At 39.1% G+C, this 13,087-nt stretch overlaps 2 protein-coding genes across 2 annotated transcripts; one reads left to right on the forward strand and one right to left on the reverse strand.

Annotated features, from left to right (window-relative positions):
* Nucleotides 1-553: 553 nt before the first annotated feature.
* LOC118771434 (cathepsin L-like) lies at nucleotides 554-1,499 on the reverse strand (the record flags this gene model as incomplete). Its single annotated transcript, XM_036519435.1, has 3 exons — nucleotides 554-754; nucleotides 1,046-1,270; nucleotides 1,455-1,499. Coding segments are annotated over 3 exons (471 nt in total), but the record flags the coding sequence as incomplete, so codon positions are not given.
* Nucleotides 1,500-3,373: 1,874 nt separating this feature from the next.
* On the forward strand, nucleotides 3,374-7,377 carry si:ch211-1a19.3. The gene is made up of 5 exons (XM_036522705.1): nucleotides 3,374-3,832; nucleotides 4,684-4,780; nucleotides 6,254-6,407; nucleotides 6,577-6,704; nucleotides 6,958-7,377. Coding segments are annotated over exons 1-5 (705 nt in total). The 5' UTR covers nucleotides 3,374-3,508; the 3' UTR covers nucleotides 6,960-7,377.
* Nucleotides 7,378-13,087: the final 5,710 nt, after the last annotated feature.

Genomic DNA, 13,087 nt, shown 5'->3' on the forward strand with positions numbered 1-13,087 from the left:
GCATTTTGATTCATAATAAATGCCTTAAAAAAAAAAAAAACAGACATGTGCTTTGGTAACCCCTGTCACATACTAAAAGAGGACCTAGATATGCTGGTGAATATAAAAAATATTTAACTGTCCATACTTGTATGTTAAGGAGAAGCCTTCAGTTATGTTAAACCATACAACCCCAACGACCCTATTCTGATATTAGACAGCATTTTTGTCATGTAATGTCAACATCTTGTAAACATCAATAAGGATCCTTGCTAAAAAAGAAGAGAGGTTGGCACTGAGTAGTTTGTGGTGGCACTGATAAGGTTGGTTTCATTGATTAGCTTTTTAAATATAATTTCTTTGCATTTGTATGTTTTCTCATTATTGCTGATTAATATGCTGTGCGTTGGGCAGCATGGTTACATTGTACCAGAAGCTGGACTGAAGCATGCTCTCTAAAATTTACAGTGAGGAGTAAAGGATTTTTTTAGCCTTGCTATAACATTCCTGGTAATATTCCTAATAATCCTATAAACAGCAAGGACTGAACAGACGTTAAAAATAGACAAACTATCTAATGGATGTTAATGAGGAAATGAGGAGGCTGACCTGAGCGGTAGAATTGGAAGCTTCGCTGTGTGGAATCTATGACCACAGCTACAGGTCCAATGGTAACCAGAGTGTCCTCCAGAGCCTGTTCATCACCAGCGGGGACATACTTCCAGTCTTTCACCGTCACAGCCACCTGGCTCCTGTTGAAAGCACAGGGCTGCTCCTGGGCAAGGAGAGAAAGGAGAGGTCGCTGCCATCAGGTCTGAGGTTCATGAGCCTGGTGTCACGGCAGTAGCAAACACCACACCACTAATATGTAAAAGGCATTCACTCTGGATAACTGGATGGCTCTGTTTGAAAAGATTCTTCAATTATTACAATAAGATGGTGTGTTACAGTATGCATATTTGTCACATTATTTGCATGAAACATGAATGGAATATCAGCAACGAAAGACAGTAACTTGGAAGTTGTGCTGCCAAAGTCCTCACCATATTCAAGCACATTCTCTCACCTCCATGACATAAGGGTATGAGGCCTCAGTCTGAATGCCTCCATTCTGCATGATGTACATGTAGGCCAGGCTGGGCCGGCCTCCGACGCAGGCCTTATTTCCTGTAGGTGTGGAACAGTCCACCAGCTGCTGTTTGCTCAGGGGGATCAGCTTACCCGTCTTCTTCATCCACTGGGCTTCCAGAGCCCCAGTAGCACTGAATGCCCAGCAGGAACCACAGAACCCCTGCATATTGTATGTGGGGGTAGGAAGATGTTTGTGCACACAAAGAAACATTGGGTAACAGGACACATTTAAAGTCTCAATTCCTGATGCTAAATGGAATGGTACTTGAATGATTGATGGCATTTGATTTCAAACAATGAGGTCAAGGTGTTTGAAGAACTAAATGCAGCTTAGCAGCACCCACCTGATCCTGGACTGGAGTGATGCAGCCCTCCATTCTGTAATCAATACCGGTGACATTCAGCATGCTTGCTGCCTGACGCAGCTTGGTGGCAGACAGCATCAAATTGCCAGCCCCTCTCTTTGCATTCATGGTAACCTCTGTAACCTTTGCTTTCTTCAAAAATTCATTTACAGTCTTGGAAAAAATATTTAAAAAGGGAAGGTAAATGGTTACAGATCAAGGCATCATCATACATACACACACACGCACACACACATATATATATATACATACATACGTGTGTGTGTGTGTGTGTGTACAAGTGTGCATGTGTGCGAGAGAAGCAAAAAACACAAACCAGGTCCCCAAACTGGTTCATGGCCATCTTGAAGGTCTCTCTGCCGTCCATATATCTCTTGTTGTGATCCTCAATGAATCTATAATTGTCTTCCCAGATTTGTCTTCGTCTGTGCTGCATAGCTGACTAATCAGAAATACCACCCACATGTTAGGATAATATCTGTCAGTGTAATAACACCAATATGAATGATTAGAAAAAAAGATCTTTTCAAACCTTTCTGATTCTGGAAGCATTTCGGAATCTCCTCTGCCATTCATACCACTCAGAGTCCAGATCAGGGTCTGCACAAATGACTAAGCACACACAAAAGGCCAGCCAGGCCAAGAAGATGTCCATAGTAAAGAAACTAGAGGCAGAGAGAGAGAGAGAGAGAGAGAGAGAGAGAGAGAGAGAGAGAGAGAGAGATATTTTTTATATTCCCACTTATAGTGCTGAATGTATTTAGACTGAGCAAAATCAATGTTCTAAAGTGCCCAATCAAGTGTTTTGTGCCTGTTCTGTCTGTTCATTATAGTTTTTTGGTTTTGCAAATGTAAGCTAAGATAGATTTTATTATTGACCAGTACCTTTTAGCCATGACTACAAAGAGATATTAATGCTGTGATTTGTAATCGGCCTTCCCAAGTCCAGATGTGGCTCCTCTCTGTGAGTCTCTCCTCTCTGCCTGTATTTGTGAGACCTGCATAACGTATTTATACCATCCTCAAAAAGAGGAGGCCAGGAAAGGCCTGAAACCATCTGATAAGAGCAATCTGAAAATTGCTCATTAGTCACACAAAGACAAAATGCGGCGCTGGTGTACTGTGGGAGGATGTTGGTGTTAGAAGACGGAAACTAAAATCTGTTTTTCTTGATGTGCCACATTGATTAGAGTGCCACATGTTTTGCTGAGACAGGCAGCTCTTAAGAAACGAAGAGCCTCCCTTCTGAAGGGTGCAGGTAGTCTGAGATACGACCGTTGCTGATTAGTGTTTCATCATCTGAAGTAATGGCCAGAAAGAATTAGTCAGAGACGGAGGTTGGCAGCACTGTCTAGGGCAGGGAGGCTGTGCCATGTCTCCCCCTCGGCCCTGGCATCTTTTCAGGAAACACTGAGTCGCTGCTGCACTTGGGTTCTTGTGAAAGTGTTTAAAATAAGAAATAGCTGAAGAACCAAACAAGCTCTGTGAACTCTCCCTAAGAAGCCACACTCAAGGCCAGCTTTGTGTGGGGCTGGGAGCCCTGCCAGATTTTTCTTTCTGCACTGAGAAATGGAAACAGAAACAAGCACACTTTCAGGGAAAGCAGAGTGTCAGATGCAAACGATCTGCATATAAACTTCGGTTTTCTTCTTATGATCTTATGAACCCTGAGGATGACAGTATGCAAGAAATATGTGGCAAACCCAAATTCTGGTTCCAGGTTTCACTATCTAGTTATCGCTATAGCTCTCTCTGGGCAGAGTGCAGATGTGAAGGCAGGGTGTAGTGGAGCAGGTTTGCCTTGCTGACTTCACCAGGGGCAGGGGCCACACCCCTTTCCTGTCGTACTGAAGCAGAATTTAGGGGGAAGTCCATACTTTGAAAAAAAACCACACCACACAGTCAGAAAACCCTGCCGTCTTCTGACTTAGGGAGCACACAGACAGAGGGAAGCTCCAGAGTCTGATATCTTAATCGCCTGCCATTAAAGGATTTGTACCATCGTCAGCACTTCGTCTGTCTCTGCCTCCAGGATGGCCAGCTCCAAGTCATCCCAAACCACACGCAACATTGTCATCGCATTTCTGGCGCTGTGGTCTGTGATTTCTCTCATCATCATTGTGGTGTGGGCAACCTCACCTGACATGAAGAGTGCCACCCAATGTAGAGCAGAGATGCAGGACTTGACGAACAAGTATAAAGACAGCAAAATAACATGGCAAAAAGACAAGGAAGCCTTGGAGGAGATGGTGGAGGCAGGCCGGGAAAACCAGACAACACTGCGCAGAGAGATTGATGTTCTTATGGGGAGACTAAACGACACCAACACGACCCTAAGTGCCTGTCAGGAGGAGAATGTGAGTGTTGTTTCACAGCTGTTGTTGTTCTCAGATCAGAGATGAATCATTCACACCTGCAATCTGTGTGTCTTTCCTCTCTGACTTTCCCTCCTGTCCTGTGACTTAATGAACACATTTTTTATTATTCCTTTTGTTCATGCTTCTAGAATAAATACAAGACAGGAGCTTACTGCTGTGTTAACTGATTAAAGTTATAATACTAAATTAGTCACTTTTGTTCTCATTCAAAGCTGTGAAGTTATTTATTGAAACCTTACTTTAGATTATAGGTGAAAATGCATCTCTTGAGAAATATGCATGTGTTTTGAACAGAAGAGGTAACTAAAGATAGGCTACACAGTACACTTTACATAATAAGCACACACAATGAACAATACCCTTCTCCCATGGCTAGCCATGCAAATACACATCAAGTGAAACCATCAAAAATATTAAAAGCAGATCTTCCCATCAGGTGGGAGTGTAAAATCACGGCTTCCTGGAAGAAATGATAGTGATAAAGTTCACCACGCTCTTTTTACATAAAGGTTACCCATACCACTGTAGTGTAGAGATATCTGTTGAACACCTTTATCAGAAAGTTATAAAATCTTTTTCTTAAAGTTTATGTCTTCATATATTTTTCATTTTTGCTATTTCATCACATCAGACAATTGGAATGTCACTGAAATATTGGTCTGACCATAGTTGGCACATGCCTGCCTTTTCTCAGAACTTCAGCTATGTGACATGAGGCATTCCTTGTCTTTGGCATTGCTATGGACTGAAAACATTCACCCAAGCTGTACCAACCACTTATGTTATCTTACATATCCTTGGTAGTTATTCAGTGACTATTTTTGTTACAGGTCATTTTGAATGGAAATGTAACAGCCCTGGAAAATGAAGTTGAGGCACATGTAAAAACTGAAGCTAACCTCACTGCAGAAGTCGAACTACAAAAAGGTAGGAAAATTTAAGTCGTACTGGGAGGAGGAGAATGACATGTGAGATTTTCGCAGCTCGGTATTGGCTGGCACGAGAGGGCCTCGTTTTTTTTTAGGATATTCTTAGCAGTTTTTCCTAGTGTATCCATAGAAACTTCCATTTTAGGGCAAACAAATACACTTAGTTTGTTCCCTTAATTTTGAAACCAAGTATGAAAATGCACATGCAATAGAGAGTACAACTAGTAGTTAAAAACATGTTATGTACACAGATTACCCAGATGAGCAACATGGTTTAAATAGCTGCAGTAGAGTAAGCTTAGTAAAGGAATTTCTTCTAGCTGTATAATAGGTACATTATTATATCATATTAATACATTAGACAGTACAAATTGTAGCCAATGGACAATGTAGATTTAAACTGCCAACTTTTGTTTCTCCAAATGTATTCCATATTAAGCGATCTATAAAACCCCTTTTAAATATTTCACGTGTCATTTCATAGTAATACTATGACAATTTTGATGTCATTGCACTATACTGTGAGGGCAGAGTTAAAAAAAAAAAATCAGCAGTGGAAAACATTTAAAATGAAGATTGGTTTGGAGACAGCCCAAAATTTCTTCTCCTCCCTAGGAATTCACAAAATGAACTGTGATGCAATATCTCAACAGAAGAGAGTGTTCTGAGAAAAGCAAAAGACCATCTAGACATAACTGTCACTAGGATCTCTCAGAATGAAGATGACTATGTTTATACCAACTGTTTATGGGCTCAACACAAAATGTTCCGTTATGAAATCTTATCATGTTAAAATGTAACATGCTCCACTTGATATGGGCAGTTGATGTTGCACCAGATTAATTAGACATATTGTAATATGAGTCTGGAGCTCTCTATTGAGCTGTTCCATACAGAGGAGATTTCCTGAGTCACTACTATTGCCAAAGGAGGAAAGGGTGAGTTCCTGCAAGAAAACGATAGGAGGAAAAAACACGGCATAAATGTGAGTTGCCTTTGTATATTAATATCAGGCAAACCTCCAACACAACATGGAATATATATTTGGGGAAACAAATCTGTAGCTATTGAGACCAGTGACAAAAACAGGATCTCAAAAATCTTGTACCTCATCATTAAGAACAGGTTACTAACACCTGCTATGAGAGAAACTGCTAAAATGAGCAAATGCCCTTTGCTGCACAACAACTCCCAAAATAACATGTAGATGTCAGAGAGGTCTGGAAGTACTTCAAATTGATAAGCACTTCCAAGGCCAGACATTGCCTTATATGTTAACATTGCACTGTTAAACATGATATCCTTTTTTTGTTAGAAAAGAGAAATTGCGTCAGTACAGAACAGGAATTCTGTGATGATGTATACATTAAAATAAAACATTATAACCTTATCCATGTATTTGCAGGTCATGCTCTGTTCTGTGTTTGTTACTTTTGCCATCATTATTTGTGTTGTGATTGTCACATTTCAGAGCGAGTTGAGCGCCTGGAGCAGAATATGACACAGATTTTCCATCAGCAGGAGTCATGTAAGGCCTTGCTTACTGCTGCAAAGAGCCAACAGCAAGCAGCTGAGAGCCAAACGAATGCTTGCGAGTCCAGCAAGCAATACGTACAAAAGCAACTGTGAGTAAACAGAACTGCTATATAAGGCCAAAAACTAATGATAAAGAATATACTCATGCCTGAGCTAAACTGAGGGAATTGGGCTATGTGCACCATAAGGTTCATAACATTAATTTTCCCTTCTCATAACTGTGAATGCAACATTCATTTAATATGTTCTTAATTTCAGGCAAAAGTGCAAGAGTCAAGGCTCAACTGCTTTGGAGCCACAAAAGACTGGTAACGGAGTATCTGGACACCACACTAACACCCTGGCCACGTTCCTCTGTATTATGAGCCTGCATTTTCTGTCTTCTTGTGAGTTAAATACCTTTCAATGAATCTGATGAATGGAGGACCTGCCTAATGAATGCTTTATGCAGAGACAGGCAGATACATACAGATCAAAGAACTGTGAATCTTAGCTCTCTATGAGTAATGCAATAATGCTTCACCACAGAACACCTACTTCTTCATTTATAATATGGAACCATGCATGAAGCCACAAAATTTATATTTTGTGAGTGTGGTTTATTTTCATTTTGGTTTAACTTTTTCATTTTGTCTTCAGGAATATGCAGAACTCTGGGGCTGTTTGGACGAGTATTCCACATGAAAACTGTTCTCCTGAATAGCAAGCTGATGCATCCTCAACCTGTACTTGAAGGACGCAAGTGCGTTTATCAAATACTGCTGTAAAAATGAAATAATCATGCTGTTGGAAAACCAGGGAAACAGATAAGGGCTTTTTTCCATTTTAAAATATACAACAAAAAACAAACATCGTTATTAAGGGGTAACTTGGACTGACAAAAACATGGACATAGAACACAGACAAACTATAGAGAAATAAACAACACTTTTGTGCTATATTTTCTATGATGTACATTGATTAATTTCACAATTAATATTCATAGATATATATTTTTCTTATGATTACAACACAATAATTACTTGATTTACAACCCACCCTTAGAAGTCGTTCTATGAGAAGCAATCTGAATGAACAGAGCCTGAATTCCAAAAAATATTTTGAATGTTCTACAGATGTACAATTAAAATTATGGGAGATATTTTTGCAAACAGAACATATTACAATGGTGTAATATTTTTGTATTTATTTATTCATTGCCATTTCAAAACTTTATTGTAGTACTTTATGTACAGTACCACTCAAAAGTTTTGACACACCTGATTAAGATAATGAGAAAAATGCATTGAACGATATTTTGATCTAAGGATTTATGCTTAAATACTTGAAATTTGTTTCTTAGACAAATGTAAATAGTCAGGTTGATGCCTTTGCATGAATTTCTTGCCAATTTTTTTTTTAATGAAAAATATTTTTGCCTGTTTTGAAGAATCTAAAATATAAGATAGTCATAGATAGATATAAGACATTTTTTGGTCACTGCATGATTCCATTTGTGTTGTTTAATAGTTCTGATGGCTTTTTGATTTTTCTAAAATGTGGAAAATAGTAAAAATAAAAAAAAGAAAAATGGGTCCAAACTTTTGACTGGTACTGTAGGCTGAATAAATTGACTACCACTTACTACACCACTATTTAAACAATGGCTTTTCAATTCACACTGAACACCAATTTGTTGAAATATATCAATAAAGTCTGTCGAAACATGTCTTTAAGTATTCAGTATTCTGTTAATTCACACATTGCACATTTTCACATTGGAGTCTCATTTTGTGTAGTGTTATTTCAGTCAAAGGAATCTTAGATACAGACTAAGTTGATAGGTTTATTTGTACCTTTTTATAAAATTTGGCAAATGGACTGGATTTTCTGGAAATCTGTGACTCATCAGTGACATGCTCTGAGCATGCTGTACATTCAGTCAGCCCAAAGTTCTTGTTAAACTTATCAGAGGGCCCCTTTAAGAGGACAGCTTTGTAAATGGCAAATATTGGAAAATATATAATATTAACCTCATCCATTTTACAGTATTGACTGTACTCATATGTAATGTGCAATTAACCCAGGGTTTGCTGTGTTGTAGCACTGTTATGATTCCCCACTCTAACTTTTTAAACCCCTTCATTATACCGATGACCCTAGTTCATATCCTCTTGTTTCAATATCACCACCTTTAAAATTGAATTTTGGAGACCATTTGCCACTTGCTTGTCTGGATGTGAAATTAACCCATAATGATATGCCTTTAATGCCCCAATTGCAGGACTTCTCTTTTGGCTGGGCAGAATACTGGAAAATTACTCCTTGCATCCAATTTTTTAAAAAACAAAGAGATGCATTGTAATAATTTCCATTATCCTTCTGACTGCTACAGAGCCAGTGCTTGGCTAATCTGTTGCAAGGGGTTGCAGCAAGTTATGTTGTAACTTGACTTGAACTGTAACTCCCATAGTGCTTTGGCATGAAATCAGCTGTAACTGATATCGCCACAAACTGAATGACCTTTTTCTTGCAACATCTTATTTGCCCTTAGAGTTAGATTGTTAAGGGCCTCAGGGCCTGGACTCCTTCAGTCTATTACAGAAAGATCACAGTGCCAGTGACTATGGAAAACATTCTCACAGGCTGATTGAGGAGTAACAGGTGGGCACAGGCACTCTGATGTGTAAATGTTGTATAGCCATGGGGCCAAAGGCAGTGTTCAAGCTGATGGCAGGTGGTGTTCTTTGCAGACAGTACAACATAATCTCTGCCATCTCTGAAACGGTGAGAGAGAAGTTATTATTATTATAATAATTGTTATTATTAAGAAATTATTATTTTTTATTTAACTTTACTCCAACCATTAAAGTAAAACTCTCACCCTACCAACCCCCCCAAATAAGCATACAAAGGAAGCTGAAGAGCATCAATGATAATTTACTGAAATGTCTGTAATACCTATGTGACAGTGGGCATGGCATTATTTGTTTGTTTGTCCTGAGGTGATCTAGGCGAATGTCATGGGATGGAGGCTGCTTCCCATAGACTCTCGATGAGATAGTGATGTGTGTTAGCTGTTAAATAGAGTTTTAGAGTGGTAGGTGGCCATAACAAATATTAAATATCAGTCTGTCTGGATTATCGTGCCTTTCTCAACACAACATGTGTAAATAGCTTTACAACTAAATGTTTTTCAGGTAAATACAGTTGTAGAGTTAGTACAGTCACATTAACTGATGTTGTTTGCAGTGAAAATGATAAAAGGAAGAACTGTGCAATGTCAATCAATATGCTTCATAACTGATTTTGTGACTTTTTGCAGTCCACAAAAGATCCACTGGAAACATGAATGACACAATCCAGTGTTTCCACACTCATTTAGAAGTGACTGATTAAAAAGACCAGAGATGTCTGGCCAACATTTGTGTGTATCAGTCAGGCCTGTGTGCATGTGTGCGCCTGTGTATCAGTGTGTCCATATGTATCGTGTAGCAGGTCCTCTAGACTGTGAACATACATCAGGATTTAAAAATCACAGTTGCATTCATGTTCATGCTGCTAACTAACACATTTCAACTGTTAATTGACATTGCCTGATATTACTAGTACTTGATAAATTGTAGTTTCAAGCTTGCCACTACAGAAGAGGTGTTGGAACGAGCACAGGAGAAGAATAATGGTTACACATTATTTTACATTCCAGCAATTAAGCCATTCTCACTCCAGTCAGACCCCATGGGTTTCATTTTCAGTAAGTCTTAGAAATTTAATATTAGTATTGGTCAAACTGAGCACGAGTGTTTCTGCTCACAGGAATGCTAACAGTTTTATCATTTGTCATTCAGAGACTATTCTGGTCAACTGGGAGTTACCCTGGATGATAACAAGTGCAGCGGGCAGGAACAAATAATAGGGCATTACTGTTCAATGTTAAGTAACATTTAATATCCCTCAAACTATTATGATACATAGACACTCTACCAGCATCTTTAATATGTTCCACAAGACCAAAGACTAACACAGTCACCCAGACACAAACATAAACACAGAAAGATAACTCAGGCCTTGCCCTGAACAGATAAAACTTGAGGAGGGAATCCAACGCGTACAAGTATACGCAACAGTAATGGTTCAATGACGTAAGACATTCTAAACTCCACTAAACTATGCCCCTTTTATTATTGATACCAATGATGAGAATAACTAATCATGGAAAAGGACAGTACCATGGTGCCATCAGAGTCAGAGGAGGAGAAAAGGAGAACATCAAGGGAAGTGCAGCGTTATCATCAGTTAGTGCATAGGAGGAACTAACCATTGTGAGAATGAAGGCCAGAGACTGAGGCCTCTTCCTCACTCTCTCATGTTTCTATTTGCAGAGTCAGGCTATCTCTAGGGATGGAACTATTTTCTTCCTAGACGGGAAGGTAATCAGTAAAAATATCAAAAGTGCTGTCTGAGGAAATGGTCAGAGGAGCTTCAGGGAAAATCAGCAGAGTTTGAATAAACTGCTGCAATTTCAGCCACGCTTGCAGAGAGACAGACAGAGCAGTGCAGATAAACCATGTCCCCCTCCACACAGATTGCAAGTACAACACTGTAAACGACTAAATCAGCTGTCTAAAAACATTCACACCAGCCACTAACACACTAACAGAGTCATAGCTGGGAGCTGCATCACACCACCGCAGAGAGTCAGGAGGGGTGGGAGGAGATAATCCAAAATCAGACGGAAGAGGAGGGGCTTGAACTACATTCTCATCTGATCCCGATCCATCCTCTCCACCCAGAACATGTCTGTCTGAACAGCAGCACCCTCTATGGAAGATACCATTTCTCCTCATTAGTAGCATATACAAAACAAATGTTTGAGGAAAACTGGAGCCCATACACACAGAGAAAAACAAAAATGAAAACTTGTAATTAAATAAATGACAAGCCAGCTGGTACCGCCTGAAAGCATGTTACAACTAGTGGTCCTATATATTAACTGTGGTTTAAAAAAACTCCCAAAGTACACCTGGAATGAACTAGAAAACACCATTAGCAGTACTGTCAACCTGCTGAAAAAGAAAAAGTGTCTGACCACAGAAGCATTCTCTGAAAGCTGTCTGTGGACAATGTAACTTTTCTTACAATATTGTTTTACCAGATATGGGATGCACAGGAGAGAAAAAAGAGCTAATAAATTACACCAAAGGTAAAGCTCTTTCATTGTTTATCCACAGAGATGATGCGCTTTTACATGTGCAGTCTCTCAGCTAGTGTCTTCCATGTATGCATCTGTGCAATGGCTGCAATTCACTATTCCTTTCAGTGCAGAATTTACTAAAGGTACCCCGCCCCCCGACTTCTTTAATGCAACACTTGAGTGTATCATCAGAGACAGCATTATCAACCTGTGTGCGTTCTGTCACATACTCATTGTTCAACCAATGGTAGGGGGTCAAAGAACTCACAGCGATGTTGTTTTATTTACTGGGATATCAGCATCTACATTAAAATTGTCCAGATTCTGCACAAAGAGTCTGAATGTTATTTGGAAATCTAACAAACTTTGCAACAGTTTTCAAGTAGATTCACACTCACATTCAGTTTTATAGGTAAATGCATGCAATGGTAAATGCAGGTAAATGCACATTTACCACAATGCACAATGTAGCTGATCTGCGGTTGACTCCTTCCTGGATGTGGGGGGGGGGGGGGGGGGGGGGGTACATGATCACATAACTGCAAAAATGAAGCCTTTTGATGCTGGTGAATGCAGACCTTTCCTTTTCAATATAATATTTTGATAGTTGACGCTGTCGACACCTACTGGTAAAGGGAGCAGATTAGGAACGATGTTAGGGAATTCTTCCTTTCAGTGTAACCGCACCCATTATATGTAATACGATTTCTGCAAATAAACATCTTACTAAGATTTACACAGTGTTATATTTTGTGCTGCCCTCCATGTAGTCATAGCTAGGGTTGAACTGGGAATAGAACTGGAATTGGAAGAATGGCATGGAATTGAGTCTAATATTTGGAAAAGAAATTTCACATTTATTTGTGCTTTGTTGCACTTCAATGCTTGAATACTTTATTACCCAATAAGCTGAAATAAAGACATGGATTGAACTGAAAATGAGTGACATCAGAATTGTTTTATATAGAAAAGAAGTAGGAACACAGTGGGATTTTGTGAGCTATGCATTTTAAAAATAAAGTTGGAATCTGTCAAGAAAATGACTAAATAATCTGACAAAAATGATGATGATGATAAAGACAAAAAGGTGAAGGTTGAAGATTCCTCTATTCCCAACATCACGTGCAATCATCTCCCCCACAAACCAAGGGCAGCAATTGTGCATCCCCTTGCTAGCTAGCTAACTGGCTCCATGCCTCCCCTGAATGCACCACGAATATCCATGATTTGCCCAATTCATTGCCCCTAGCTAACTATGTTAGCTATTTGTAACCTTAAAATAAGTTTACAATAACTAGCTTTCCACTTTGCAGAGATAAATAAATTTCCTTTTTCTAAACCTATTTAAGTTTGTTAAATTTGTTAACTTACTTAAATTAAATCCAAAGGCCAAGGAAGTTAATGTAAACTCTCGTTTTCATTCTCCCAAAGGAAATGCAGAATAATCACTGCCATTTCATACAAGTGTGGAGACAATTGCAGTTTATTACTAACAAAACATAAAGTCCAATTTTATAAAGAATAAAGAATGCTGCTCTTTATGCAGTTAAACAGCCCTGTGAAATTCTCTTGTATATAGTCATTGACTGCAACACT

The sequence above is a fragment of the Megalops cyprinoides genome, chromosome 2 (assembly GCF_013368585.1).
Source record: "Megalops cyprinoides isolate fMegCyp1 chromosome 2, fMegCyp1.pri, whole genome shotgun sequence".
Classification (NCBI taxonomy): domain Eukaryota; kingdom Metazoa; phylum Chordata; class Actinopteri; order Elopiformes; family Megalopidae; genus Megalops; species Megalops cyprinoides.